Source organism: Pristiophorus japonicus, chromosome 22, assembly GCF_044704955.1.
Source record: "Pristiophorus japonicus isolate sPriJap1 chromosome 22, sPriJap1.hap1, whole genome shotgun sequence".
NCBI lineage: Eukaryota > Metazoa > Chordata > Chondrichthyes > Pristiophoridae > Pristiophorus > Pristiophorus japonicus.
This window is the reverse complement of record NC_091998.1, coordinates 9,260,387-9,275,977: the sequence shown is the minus strand read 5'-3', so window position 1 is coordinate 9,275,977 and position 15,591 is coordinate 9,260,387. Positions and strand designations below refer to the sequence as shown.

Sequence of the window (15,591 nt, the reverse complement as noted above, 5' to 3'; positions counted from 1 at the left end):
CTACCACTTCTGGTTGAGGCTGAACCAGACTGTTCGCAGCCTAGGTGTCATATTTGACCCTGAAATGAGCTTTCGACCACATATCCGCAGCACAACTAGGACCGCCTACTTCCACCTCCATAACACCGCCCATCTTGTCCTTGCCTCAGCTCATCCGCTGCTGAAGCTCTCATCCATGCCTTTGTTACCTCTAGACTTCACTATTCTAATGCACTCCTGGCTGGCCTCCCACATTCTACCTTACGTAAACTAAAGGTGATCAAAACACGGCTGCCCATGTTCTAACCTGCACCAAGTCCCATTTACCCATCACCCCTGGCTCCCGGTTAAGCATCATCTCGATTTCAAAATTCTCATCCTGGTTCTCAAATTCCTCCATAACCTCACCCCTCCCTATCTCTAATCTCCTCCAGCCCCATAACCCCCCCTCCCCACAAGATATCTGCACTCCTCCAATTCTGCCCTCTTGAGCATCCCCGATTATAATCGCTCAACTATTGGTGGCCGTGCCTTCTGTCATCTTGGCCCTAAGCTCTGGAATTCCCTGCCGAAACCTCTCTTTCCTGCTAAGGACACTCCTTAAAATCTACCTCTGACAAGCTTTTGGTCACCTGCGCCTTTGCGGCTCGGTGTCAATTTTTAAAATCTACTAATACTCCTGTGAAGCGCCTTGAGCCGTTAAAGGCGCTATATAAATACAATTTGTTGTCCTGTAAGATCAAGTAAAGACGACAGTGAACAGTGCTTCAGCTTTTATTGAGACAGCAGCCTTACCCACTCCCAAACGTAAACATTAAGCTGCCCTATTTAACATAGGCGTGACCGAAAGGGACACATGGAAGAATTCAACACAATCCTTAGGAGCATAACTGGTCTGAGGAGACAGTGCACACAAACAGGACACTGTTGCTGGGTAAAGCTTTGAAGAGGGCCCCAAGGTATTAAGGAAAAGCACCAGGGCAGGGGTGTTTAATTTGACATCATTCTCTCTCTCGAACTAGTAGTGCAGAGAGCCACTGGTGATTTTAACTTTACCTTTCTAGAGATCATACGCGTCAACTAACTTTCCTGCCCTTTCTCCGAGCCTTGGCATCAGCTTCCTGCGACTGGAGTCTCTGAAACATACTAACCTCCGTATCTAGTGGGAAATATTTAATACTACTGGTTGGGGGAAGGATTAAATCGGGTTGCTCCTGACATAACACTGCTACCCATCCTCCTCCCTAATTGATAGGAAAATTATGCCTTGTGCAGAGAATCCAACTATTCATTCTCCCAACTGTCCAGTTCACACCGTCTTTGACTCTTCCAGAATGTGAGAGGTCTTCGTTTCAGTCAGAAGTAGTTTGGTCCAAGAATGATGCGGCCACAGTAGCGCATAGCTGGCTGAAGAAGTTTCAGTAACACTTTGATACCAAAGTGCAACTAAGACAGACTAGGGGTGAATTTCGATGATCAACAAGGTCACCAGACAGGGTAGGGGCTGACTGAACACCTCCATATTTTTTAATATACTGTTAAAATATGCAAGGCATGATTTAACAGCTGGTGGGGTTCCACGTGCAATACCAAACGAAGAGGTCAAACTAATTCAGCAGTTCAGGCGAACCTCCATTCAACTGGACCCAGCACGCTGGTTTTTATTAATGGTGTACTGTAAACATATTTGAATTATTGAACTATTTAAATACAAATTAAAATTAGCAACCAAGTTTCTGTGGATGTATTAGTACTGTAAAGGAAGGTCATAAGCCTCAGTGAGGCAGCTGACTGGCATTTGTGACTTGTAGGAACTATAATTGGGCTGTACCTCTGCTTCACATGAAGAGGATAATTGCTGTACATACTCACATGTAAGACTTGGGATTTGGGCCACTGTTGGAGGCTGGGAATTGGCCATCACCTGATATCTGAGAAGTATGAGGTAGAAACATAGAAACATAGAAAATAGATGCAGGAGCAGGCCATTTGGCCCTTCGAGCCTGCACCACCATTCAATGAGTTCATGGCTGAACATGCAACTTCAGTACCCCATTCCTGCTTTCTCGCCATACCCCTTGATCCCCCTAGTAGTAAGGAATACATCTCGCTCCTTTTTGAATATATTTAGTGAATTGGCCTCAACAACTTTCTGTAGTAGAGAATTCCAGAGGTTCACCACTCTCTGGGTGAAGAAGTTTCTCCTCATCTCAGTCCTAAATGGCTTACCCCTTATCCTTCAACTGTGACTCCTGGTTCTGGACTTCCCCAACATTGGGAACATTCTTCCTGCATCTAACCTGTCTGAATCCATCAGAATTTTAAACGTTTCTATGAGGTCCCCTCTCATTCTTCTGAACTCCAGTGAATAGAAGCCCAGTTGATCCAGTCTTTCTTGGTAGGTCAGTCCCGCCATCCCAGGAATCAGTCTGGTGAACCTTCGCTGCACTCCCTCAATAGCAAGAATGTCCTTCCTCAAGTTAGGAGACCAAAACTGTACACAATACTCCAGGTGTGACCTCACCAAGGCCCTGTACAACTGCAGCAACACCTCCCTATCCCTGTACTCAAATCCCCTCGCTATGAAGGCCAACATGCCATTTGCTTTCTTAACTGCCTGCTGTACCTGCATGCCAACCTTCAATGACTGATGTACCATGACACCCAGGTCCCGTTGTACCTCCCCTTTTCTTAATCTGTCACCATTCAGATAATAGTCTGTCTCTCTGTTTTTAACACCAAAGTGGATAACCTCACATTTATCCACATTATACTTCACCTGCCATGCATTTGCCCACTCACCTAACCTATCCAAGTCACTCTGCAGCCTCATAGCATCCTCCTCGCAGCTCACACTGCCACCCAACTTAGTGTCATCCGCAAATTTGGAGATACTACATTTAATCCCCTCGTCTAAATCATTAATGTACAATGTAAACAGCTGGGGCCCCAGCACAGAACCTTGCAGTACCCCACTAGTCACTGCATGCCATTCTGAAAAGTACCCATTTACTCCTACTCTTTGCTTCCTGTCTGCCAACCAGTTCTCAATCCACGTCAGCACACTACCCCCAATCCCATGTGCTTTAACTTTGCACATTAATATCTTGTGTGGGACCTTGTCGAAAGCCTTCTGAAAGTCCAAATACACCACACATCAACTGGTTCTCCCTTGTCCACTCTATTGGAAACATCCTCAAAAAATTCTGTTATACAATTGGGGAGGGCCAACAGAGGAAAGGGAATACAAAATAAATGATAGGTTACTGAGAAGTGTAGAGGAACAAAGGGACCTTGGAGTGCAGGTCCACAGATCCCTGAAGGTAGTAGGACAGGTAGATGAGGTGGTTAAGGAAGGCATGCAGAATGCTTGCCTTTATTAGCCAAGGTTTACAATACAAGAGCAGGGAGGTTATGCTTGAACAGTATTAATACACTAGTTAGGCCACAGCTATAGTACTGCGTGCAGTTCTGGTCACCACGTTACAGGAACTATGTGATTGCACGAGGGAGGGTACAGAGGAGATTTACGAGGATGTTGCCTGGACTGAAAAATTTTAGCTATGAGGAAAGATTGGTTAGGCTAGGGTTGTTTTCTTTGGAACAGAGGAGGCTGAGGGGAGACTTTATTGAGGTGTATAAAATTAAGAGGGGCCTAAAGTGGATAGAAAGGACCTATTTCCCTTAGCAGAGGGGTCAACAACCAGGGGGCAGAGATTTAAAGTAATTGGGGGGCGGTTTAGAGGGGAAATATTTTTACCTCGAGGGTAGTGGGGGTCTGGAACTCACTGGTGGTAGAGGCAGGAATCCTCATCACATTTAAAAAGTACTTGGATGTGCACCTGAAGTGCCGTAACCTACAGGGCTACAGACCAAGAGCTGGAAAGTGGGATTAGGCTGGATAGCTCTCTTTCGGACACGTTGGGCCAAATGACCTCCTGCTGTGTTGTAAATCTCTATGATTCCGTTATAATTTAGTATTCAGTGATTCAGCCATGCTGAAGTCCAGTGATACATTGAGCTTCCTGTACAACTGTGACTAACTCCGATATTAATTATTTATTATTCACATGGCTAGGAAACTGCATCTATAACTATCTATTATGATCTTATAGTCAAATGTCTCCTTTGACTTTTGATGGATAGAAGGCTTGCGATGTGAACCCTTGTCCTGGACGGGTGCCGTGGATGTTATTGGTTATTTATGGTGGATTTATTTTTTGAAGGGGTAGCTTACATGCGAGCATTTACAGTCCCATCAGGTTGGTAGCTTTCCTGACAGTTGGAAATGGAAGATCTATCAAAATAAAATAAAAAAATGATACACAATGGTGTCAGATCTGCTCAGTTGCTCAGTTGCGCTGACCCAGATGCCTCAAATGAAATGGATAGCGGCTGAAAATGTCATTAATACTCCAATACCAGACAGCTCCTGTTCTCCTGCTCAGCTATTCCACAAGACAAACACTAGATTTTGACTTCAGTAATGAATTCACACTGTATGATTGCAGCATTAGCTTGCCACAGCTACACTGGATCAAGACTTCTTGGGGTGTACAAGCCCAGATCTCCAATGGGGTCCAGTGCGGAGGGGGGGGGGGAGGAATGTGCAGGGGAAAGAAACAGGCATATTTATCACAATAGGCCAGCGCCTTATCCTGTCTCAGCAACATCTCAAAGTGCTTTACATACAACAAACTACTTTGAAAATGTCCATACACAAGACTAACATTTTCGTTCTTATTCACATTTTACTTCAATTATTGAAGTTAAAAAATTATATCGGGGCGGATTTTCGGCTCTTCTCCCTTCCTTTTTTCACCCCGGAGCGGCGACGGTGAGGTGTTCTGGGTGGGCGGTCAGCCTTCAGCGCCCCGCGGCGATCCTCGGGTCCGGTTTAGCGGCGCTGCCGCAGAGCAGCACCAGCCGGTGTACAAAGCCCCTGGTTGCGACTATTGCCCAACCCGACCGCCCCGAAGCGCGCTCCACACTGACCACCTGGGAAATCAGGCAGTCCAACGATGCCAACAGCGGAGAGGTAGGTAACAGACTCCTAAGGTAAGTGTGATTGATTTGTCTTTTAATTTGTTTTGCAATGTGAGTTGTGGGGGCGTGGGCGATGGTTTGGGAATGTTTTTGTGGGCTTTTTTTAAGTTTCCCCCCCACCCCTCTGGTGTCTCTCGGAGCGTTCCTGGCCCGGCTCTTTAGCTCGGGAGTTTCCCAGGCTAGTGCTCCGAGAGGTGTACAACGCCTCCCTTAGCGCTGCGCCCCCCTGACTCAGGGCCCAGCTGCCCATTTACTTACTGAGGCAAACTGTTCCCAGCCACTAACTTTAATTGCCCCACCGTCATTATCGCCCCAAAAACATCAAAGCCGAAAATCCATAATGACCCTTGCTAAGATTGTAGCACTTTCTCCTTGCATTACTTCTATTTACAAATGTGGCAGCTATTCTGTGCCAGAAAGGATGAGATGTATTCATCTGTTTTGGTTGAAGGAGGGACATTGGACAGGACACTGGGAGAACACCTCCGCTCGCATTTGCGTAGTACTCAGGAGATCTTTAACGTCCACCCGAACAGGCAGATGGAGCCTCGGCTGAACATCTCACCCAAAGGATGATGCAGCACTTCCTCAGTGTCGGCCTGCACGACTTCGTTGGGCTTCAATGTGGAGCCTTCTGGCCCAGAATCAACTGAATTCTGAACTGAGCCAAGTTGGTCTTGAACTTGCACTCAGCAGGGGCTCCCAGGTGCTGGCTGGCCTTTAGCCTCTGCGTGCCTTTACATATTCTCCCACAGATGGCCGGAAACATAAAGGCAGCTTGGAAAAGTGTGTGGAAATTGTGGCAGTGGCAGTCCGAATATTAATACTGCTCCGTAGCGAGCCGTTATTCTGTTAACTCACACCGAGACCCTGTAATCTCCTGGACCGTGTGCCGCCCATTTTCTCGAACTACAGTGCCAGCGTGCTGTGAGGGGACAGACCAGGGCAAGCTGGGGTGGGGGGGGGGGGTGGGGGGCAGTGTGAAAGCCATCCGTGTGGAGGGGGAATACTTGAAGAGGCACTATTCATTGCGAGGGCTAATGACACGCACACACGGCTGAGCCCCATCTAAATGAATAAACTCATCAGCGCATCTGGTGCCGTTAAACAACCATTGCAACACAGTACGATGCAATACATTATTTAGACATCCGTGGTCCCACTATAAAACACCATCGGCCCTGGTCCAAAGACCCGCAGATTGCAAGCCTTAAAAGGCCGAGCGTGTCCCGAGTTTTCCGGCTCAGTCAGAAATGTCACCGTCAGTCCTGTAGGCCTGCTTGCGGAGGTGGGCCTCAATCTCCTCGCGGAACACCAGCATGCCCAGGTGAGCCTGGGACGCCTCGTTCATGGCCTTGGACTGAATGCACATCCGGTACTGCTCCGGAGTCAGCTCATCGGCACAATGCTTCTCGTGCCACAGGTGGAAGAGGCTGGAGACCGGTGTACGCACCACGATCAGGTCACTGTGTAGGTACTTCCTGTACAGGTGGACGTCCTCCCCACCCCAGCCTTTCACATCCAGGTCAAAGCCGCCTGCAAAGAAACAAAGCATTTTTGCATTCATCGTCAATGTTCCCGCTAACTCTTTTTTGGGGGGGGGGGGGGGGGGGAGAAACCTTTAACGGGCTGTGGCCCGTTCAATTTCTCTCACACACGCAGTTATTTGAATTGTAAAGCCGCTGCTTAACGGGAACTTTGCCAATCACATTCTAGAAATGTCCCGCGCACTGTTACTTTAAAGTGCAGACACTTATGTGGCAGCCATTTTGTGCACAAGAGCCCATAAACAGCATCGGCTGAGGGGAGAGGTTGTTAGCCAAAGCACCATCACCATAAAATGGTGGAGCCAATACATTGGATCTCACTGCTTTTAACAAAGCAAAAGGCATGTTGGCCTTTATTACAAAAGGATTTGAGTGCAAGAGTAAAGACGTCTTACTGCAATTATATAGGGCCCTGGTGAGACCACATCTGGAGTATTGTGTACAGTTTTGGTCTCCTTACCCAAGGAAGGATATACTTGCCATAGAGGGAGCGCAATGAAGGTTCACGAAACTGATTCCTAGGATGGGGGGATTGCCCTATGAGGAGAGATTGAGCAGACTAGGCCTATATTCTCTGGAGTTTAGAAGAATGAGAGGTGATCTCATTGAAACATACAACATTCTTACAAGGTTTGACAGGGTAGATTCAGGGAGGATGTTTCCCCCTGGCTGGGGAGTCTAGAACCAGGGGTCACAGTCTCAGGGGTCGGCCATTTAGGACTGAGATGGGGAGAACATCTTCACTCAGAGGGTGATTAATCTTTGGAATTCTCCATCCCAGAGGGCTGTGGAGGCTCAGTCTTTGAGTGTATGTAAGACCGAGATCAATACATTTTTGAATATTAAGGGAATCAAGGGATTATGGGGACAGTGCAGGAAAGTGGAGTTGAGGTAGAAGATCAGCCATGATCTTATTGAATGGTGGAGTAGGCTCGAGGGGCCGAATGGCCGACTCCCGCTCCTATTTCTTATGTTCTTATGCTCTTCTTGGAGTCGTACAGCGGGACATCGAACAGACATCATTGGGCTGCCAGACTATGTGTTGGAGTTCTGGAGTGAGGTTTAAACTACAACTTTCCTACAAGGCCAGATGATGCAAGCTAACTATTTGGTTAAAAAGTGAAAAGGTCATTGAGAATATCGAATGAGAGTTTTAGTGCTGAATCCTGTCTATAATCCAAGGTGGTAACATCTGAAAGTGTGGTTGAAGCAGATTCAATAACTCTCAACGGGCAACTGGATAAATACTTGAAGAGTAAAGATTTCCAGGGCTGTGGGGAAAGAGCAGGGGGGGGCGACACTAACTTTCAAAGAGCCGGCACAGGCATGATGGTCCCAATGACCACCTCCTGTGCTGCATCGATCTATGATTCTGTGACACGGATCCTAGCGATGGCTATCCAGCCAAATTCCCAAACTCATCGGTATGCGAGCTGAGCAGAGGGCGGGCCAGAGGGAGGAGTCTCCAGGCGTAACCAGAGTGCGAGATGGTGGGTGGGAGTCGATGGCTCCTTGCTCCATGACATGGTGCATTGGTGCTTCAGTGTTGGCACCATTTTACAGTGATGGTGGAGGCAGCCTCTGTGCTCCAATTCCTTGTGGGTTTGGTCTTAGTGGAGAGGTTTCCAGTGAGCTTCCAGGCTCAATGCAGTTCCAAGGTGACACCTGGTTGAGCAGGCTTGAAGAATGCAACAGAGGATGTGTTGGTTGCTTACAATTGCGCAAAGAGCAACAAGGAGACACAATACGGAGTGTATAGGGCAATAAAGAGAAAACAATGACTTGCATTTATATAGCAGCCAATAAAGTATTTTTGAAGTGTTGTAATGTAGGATAATGCAGCAGTCAATTTTCTGCCAGAAACAGCAATGACTAGATCATCTGTTTTTTTTGGAAAAGTGATATTGATTGAGGGATAAATATTGGCAAAGACACCGGGGATAACTCCCTTGCTCTTCTTCTAGTGGCCGTGGGATCTTTTATGCCCACCTGAGAGGGCAGATGGGGCCTCAGTTTAACTTCTCATCTGAAAGACGGCACCTCCGACAGTGCGGCACTCCCGCAGCACTGCACTAGAGTGTCAGCCTAGTTTTTGTGCTCAAGTCTCTGGACTTGAACCCACAACCTTCTGACTCAGAGGCGAGGGTGCTGCCCACTGAGCCACAGCTGACACCCTGTACATGGGCAACGGTGCTCTGGCCAAACACCAACTCAACAGGACCTTGGTTAACATGAACTCATTGAGCCACCAGACACAAGGCCCGGAGGGTGAAGTGAGTGCAGTAGATTGAGCTATACAACACTTTCTTGCCTAAAACAGTTCACTCACAGGCACATGAAGTGATGTTTATTCTGCAGAAGTAATTGTCACCCCTACCAGACTGATTCCAGGGATGGCTGGACTGTCATATGAGGAGAGACTGGATCAACTGCGCTTTTATTCACTGGCGTTTAGAAGGATGTGAGGGGATCTCATAGAAACATACAGGATTCTGACGGGACTGGACAGGTTAGATGCGGAAAGAATGTTCTTGATGTTGGGGAAGTCCAGAACCAGGGGACATAGTCTTAGGATAAGGGGTAGGCCATTTAGGACTGAGATGAGGAGAAACTTCTTCACTCAGAGTTGTTGATCTGTGGAATTCTCTGCCGCAGAGAGTTGTTGATGCCAGTTCATTGGATATATTCAAGAGGGAGTGAGATATGGCCCTTACGGTTAAGGGGATCAAGGGTTATGGAGAGAAAACAGGAAAGGGGTACTGAAGGAATGATCAGCCATGATCTTATTGAATGGCGGTGCAGGCTCGAAGGGCCGAATGGCCTACTCCTGCACCTATTTTCTATGTTTCTATGTTTCTACCTAGCAGTCGCTATGAGAAATGACAGATGGCAGAAACTCTGAACAAATATTTTGTATCAGTCTTTACGGTAGAGGACACTAACAATATTCCAACAGTGGATAGTCAAGGGGCTATAAGGAGGGAGGAACTTAATACAATCTCAAAGGAGGTAGTACTCAGTAAGATAATAGGACTAAAGGCAAATAAATCCCCTGGACCTGATGGCTTGCAGCCTGGGGTCTTGAGAAGTAGCGGCAGGGATTGTGGATGCATTGGTTGTAATTTACCAAAATTCCCTGGATTCTGGGCAGGTCCCAGCAGATTGGAAAACTGCAAATGTAACGCCCCTATTTAAAAAAGGAGGCAGACAAAAAGCAGGAAACTATAGACCAGTTAGCCTAACATCTGTGGTTGGGAAAATGTTGGAGTCCATTATTAAAGAAGAGGTAGCAGGACATTCGGAAAAGCAAAATTCAGTCAGGCAGAGTCAGCATGGATTTATGAAGGGGAAGTCATGTTTGACAAATTTGCTGGAGTTCTTTGAGGATGTAACAAACAGGGTGGATAAAGGGGAACCAGTGGATGTGGTGTATTTGGACTTCCAGAAGGCATTTGACAAGGTGCCACGTTAAAGGTTACTGCATAGGATAAAAGTTCACGGTGTTGGGGGTAATATATTAGCATGAATAGAGGATTGGCTAACTAACAGAAAAGAGAGTCGGGATAAATGGTTCATTCTCTGGTTGGCAACCAGTAACTAGTGGGGTGCCGCAGGGATCAGTGCTGGGACCCCAACTATTTACAATCTATATTAACGATTTGGAAGAAGGGACCGAGTGTAACGTAGCCAAGTTTACTGACGATACAAAAATGGGAGGAAAAGCAATGTGTGAGGAGGACACAAAAAATCTGCAAAAGGACATAGACAGGCTAAATGAGTCAGCAACAATTTGGCAGATGGAGTATAATGTTAGAAAGTGCGAGGTCATGCACTTAAATGGAGAAAGATTGCAAAGTGCTGCAGTACAGCAGGACCTGGGGTACCTGTGCATGAAACACAAAAGGATAGTATGCAGGTACAGCAAGTGATTAGGAAGGCCAATGGAATCTTGGCCTTTATTGCAAAGGGGATGGAGTATAAAAGCAGGCAAGTTTTGCTACAGCTATACAGGGTATTGGTGAAGCCACACCTGGAATACTGCGTGCAGTTTTGGTTTCCATATTTACAAAGGATATACTTGCTTTGGAGGCAGTTCACTAGGTTGATTCCAGGGATGAGGGGGTTGACTTATGAGGTTGGGCCTCTACTCATTGGAATTCAGAAGAATGAGAGGTGATCTTATCGAAACGTATAAGATTATGAGGGGGCTTGACAAGGTGGATGCAGAGAGGATGTTTTCACTGATGGGGGAGACTAGAACTAGAGGGCATGATCTTAGAATAAGAGGCCACCCATTTAAAACTGAGATGAGGAGAAATTTCTTCTCTCAGAGGGTTGTAAATCTGTAGAATTCGCTGCCTCAGAGAGCTGTGGAAGCTGGGACATTAAATAAATTTAAGACAGAAAGAGACAGTTTCTTAACTGATAAGGGGTAAGGGGTAAGGGGTTATGGGGAGCAGGCAGGGAGGTGGAGCTGAGTCCATGATCAGATCAGCCATGATCTTATTGAATGGCGGAGCAGGCTCGAGGGGCTGTATGGCCTATTCCTGTTCTCATGTTCTCATGTGCACTTAAAGGCTACAGACCAAGAGCTGCAAAGTGGGATTAGGCTGGTAGCTCTTTGTCGGTCGGTGTGGACAAGAAATGGCCTCCTTCCGTGCTGTAAATTTCTATGATTCTATGAAGAACTGTCACAAGATGCACTGCAGCAACTCCCAAGGCTTCTTTAGCTGCACCTCCCAAACCCGTGACCTCTACCACCTAGAAGGACAAGGGCAGCAGGAGCATGGGAACACCACCACCTCCAAGTTCCCCTCCACGTCACACATCATCCTGACTGGGAAATATATCGCCGTTCCTTCATCATCGCTGGGTCGAAATCCTGGAATAATACGTAGTGTATAGGGCAGTAAGAAGAAAATGAAGACTTGCATTTATATAGCAGTCGATGTTATACTTTTGAAGTGTTGCAATGCGGGAAATGCAGCAGCCAATTTGCCAACAGCAAGCTCCCAGAAACAGCAATGACCAGTTCATCAGTTTTTTTTTAAAGTGATGTTCATCGGGGGATAAATGTCAGCAAGGACACCGGTGAGAACTCCTCTGCTCTTCTTCGAATAGTGGCCGTGAGATCTTTTACGTCCACCCGAGAGAGCAGACAGGGCCCAACATGCCTAACAGCGCTGTGGGAGCACCTTCATCACACGGACTGCAGCGGTCCAAGGCGGCAGCTCACCACCACCTTCTCGAGGGCAATTAGGGACGGGCAATAAATGCCGGCCTTGCCAGCGACACCCACATCTTGTGAATGGCTAAATAATTTTTTAAAAACAAGCATTACACAACTGGATATGATCTGCGCTTTATTTTATTCTGACTTACCAATAGTGAGGAAATCGGAGCGATATTGACACGTCATTCCAAATCCAAAATCTCGCCAGAACCCGGAATCTTTCTTATGCACCTGTGTGAAGGTTAAAAACAAATGACCCAAGCGTCCAGGGAAAAAAAGCACGTTCAGCTTAACAGAGATTGCGAGAAATATTTCACTGCTCCACACCGTTTCATTTAGTAGTCTGACTAACCATACGTATAAAAACATAAGAATTAGGAGCAGGAGTCGGCCACTTGGCCCCTCGAGCCTGCTCCACCATTTAATAAGATCATGGCTGTTCTTCAACCTCAAATCCACTTCTTCCGCAACATCCTCATATCCCTCGATTCCCTTAGGAGTCCAAAAATCTATTGATCTCAGCCTTGAATATACTCAAAGACTGAGCCTCCACAGCCCTCTGAGGTAGAGAATTCCAAAGATTCACCACGCTCCAAGAAATTCCTCCTCATCTCAGTCTTAGATGGCCAACTCTTTATCCTGAGACTGTGACCCCCTGGTTCTAGACTCTCCAGCCAGGGGGAACAACCTCTCAGCATCTACCCTGTCAATCCCCCTCAGAATCTTGTATGTTTCAATGAGATCACCTGTCATTCTTCTAAACTCGAGAGTATCTGCTGGAACAGACAGGAGATAAGAGTCTGGCAGGAACAAAGCATATAGCCAGAAATAGGAAGGCGTCCCTCAATCCCATGTATTTCCCAACTCTCATTAAATCATTGGATAGAGGGAAATGGCCTTGCAGTACATCCCGTCGGTTCCCTGAAGGCTTCAAGATCAATTTCAATCCAATTGTTATGATAATGAGGCCCAGGGACCGATTCAAAACTTTCAATTCACACTTTTACAGATTGAAGTGCGACTTTTGGATGAGATTTAAACCGAGGCGCCATCTGCCCTCTCAGGTGGCATAAAAGATCCCACTATTCCGAAGAAGAGCAGTTAGAGTTATTCCCGGTGTCCTGGGGCCAATATTTAACTCTCAACCAACATTATCTGGGTCATTATCACATTGCTGTGCGTGGGAGCTTACTGTGTGCAAATTGGCTGCTGCGTTTCCTACATTGCAACAGTGACTACATTTTTTCTTTTTAAAAAGTACTTAATTAGCTGCAAAGTGCTTTGCAACACCAGGTGATTGTGAAAGGCGCTATATACTGCAAGTCTCTCTTTAATTTCTTTCTTATTCTCCTCCCCCAACAAAAGAAGGACCTCTCAGTCGGTCCATTTAGAAAATAAGAAAAAAAAATCACACCAACAAAAAGAAATGGTGTTTTCAGAGGTTCGAAGGCCCATTGACGTTGGAGCTGACATTTACAGCAGAGCATGGCTCTCTCCGGGATTGTTAGGAGCGCACATTGGAGGGAGGGAGGAAGTACAGGGCAGTGTCCATTTGTATTACACTTATCCCACGTCCACGAGAAATATCTCAAAGCACTTCAATGACAATAAATTGATTTCAAATGCAGCTGTTATGTTCGCAAACGCATCAGCCAGATTCTACAAACAACAATGAGATAAACGGCCAATGATGGCTCACCCATCAGCCCCTGTGCTCACTGACCTACATTGGCTTCCAGATAAGCAACACCTCGATTTCAAAATTCTCATCCTTATTTTCAAATCCCTCCATGGCCTCACCCATCCCTATCTCTGTAATCTTCTTCAACTCCACAAACCGTTTCCCCCCCCCCGCCAAATGTATGTGCTCCTCTAATTCTGCCCTCCTGAGCATCCCTGATTATAATCGCTCAACCATTGGCGGCCGTGCCTTCTATTGCCGAGGCCCCAAGCTCTGGAACTCCCTGCCTAAACCTCTCCGCCTCTCTTTCCTCCTTCAACGCGCTCCTTAAAAACTCTCTTTGACCAAGCTTTTGGTCACCTGCGCTAATTTCTACTTATGCGGCTCGGCGTCAAATTTTCATCTCGTACTACGTTAAGGGCGCTATTATAAATGCAAGTTGTTGTTGTTCCTGTTTTTCTGCAGGTGTTGGTTGAGGGAGGAATGTTGACCAGGACACTGCTCTTTTGCAACTGGTACCACGGGATCTTTAACATCCACCTGAGCCACTGGAACAAGTTAACAAGGCCTCGGTTTAAAGTCTTGTTTAAACGATGATACCTCCAGCAGGACACCACGCCCCTTTAGTACCGAACTGATTATGCACGCAAGTCCTGGATTGGCACTTGAACTGATGTACGACTGTGAGAATGCAAAATGTAGTTTTGTAATCAAATCTATACAATTAAAAAAAAAAATTAACAAAAGTGCATCATTTAAAATAAGCCACTCACCAGCTGTTGCTCAATGGATGGGGCTCCATCTAGGTTGGCAAAGACAATAGCAGGATTGTATAAGCTGAACACAACAGGGTAGAAAACTTTTTTACCTGTGGAAAAAGCAAAAGTTTATTAAATGGTGCAAATGAGAGACCACACAAATTAGGGTTGTATTCCCTAGAATTTAAAGGGTCATCCGATCGAAGTTTTCAGGATATTAAGCGGAACAGACAGTGCAGATAGAGAGAAGCTATTCCCGCTGGTTGGGGATTTTAGGACTAAGGGCTTAGTCGAAAAATGGGAGCCAGGCCGTTCAGGAGTGAAGTTAGGAAACACTTCTACACACAAAGGGCAGCAGAGTTTGGAACTCTCTTCCGCAAACGGCAATTGATGCTGGATGAATTATTAATTTTAGATCTGAAATTGACAAGATTTTTGTGAACCAAAGGAATTAAGGGATATGGGGCAAAGGCGGGGATATGGAGTTAGGTCACAGATCAGCCATGATCTCATTGAATGGCGGAACAGGCTCGAGGGGCTGAATGGCCTCCTCCTGTTCCTATGTTCCTAAAGGAGAGATTTATACCAGGAGCTTCTGTACAAAACCCAACTAATAATTACTAAGTTACTTCCAAGTAATCAGCTATGGCTCAGTGGGTAGCACCCTCGCCTCTGGGTCAGAAGGTTGTGGGTTCAAGTCCCACTCCAGGAACTTGAGCACATTAAGAGTTAGTGCAGTGCTGAGGGAGTGCTGCACTGTTGGATGAGACGTTAAACCCAGGACCTGTCTGCTCTCAGGTGGATGTGAAAGATCCCACGAAGAGGAGCAGGGGAGTTATCTCTGGTGTCCTGGGCCACTACTTATCCCTCAATCAACAGAACAAAAAACAGATGATCTGGTCATCATCACATTGCTGTGTGTGGGAGCTTGCTGTGCGCAAATTGACTGCCGCGTTTCCCACATTACAACAGTGACTACACTCCAAAAGTACTTCATTGGCTGTAAAGCGCTTTGAGATGTCCGATGATTGTGAAAGGCGCTATCTAAATGCAAGTCTTTCTTTTAATTCAGAGAAAAATGGCAGGTTATGAGCCAAGTGTCCAGTGATCCTTGGGGCCTTTCTTGGGAGAGTCCAGTCTCCTGTATCTCCAAAGCTGCACTAACAAACGATTGAAGAGGTTTAAGAGGAAGTTGGGGTGAAACGATGCAAACCTACCTGACACAGATCTGGGGTGTTCAAACTACAGCTTACAGACTGCAGACAGAGTCCCGACAACTCAGATTCTGTCCGCATTGATATTTTGCAATCAGTGGTTTTCGCCTGTTTGAATTAATCAGGAGATTTG

At 46.4% G+C, this 15,591-nt stretch overlaps 1 protein-coding gene across 2 annotated transcripts in view; it reads right to left on the bottom strand.

The window, feature by feature from the left end:
- Positions 1–737: 737 nt before the first annotated feature.
- Positions 738–15,591, bottom strand: part of csgalnact2 (chondroitin sulfate N-acetylgalactosaminyltransferase 2) — a 73,148-nt gene continuing 58,294 nt past the window's right edge. For both annotated transcript variants that reach the window (XM_070865600.1, XM_070865599.1), the window contains exons 7-9: positions 14,260–14,354; positions 11,955–12,036; positions 738–6,561 (exon numbers count right to left, since the gene is read on the bottom strand). In XM_070865600.1, coding sequence (XP_070721701.1) covers positions 6,269–6,561; positions 11,955–12,036; positions 14,260–14,354 — 470 coding nt within the window. In that variant the 3' untranslated portion in view covers positions 738–6,268. The remainder of the gene's footprint in view (positions 6,562–11,954; positions 12,037–14,259; positions 14,355–15,591) is intronic.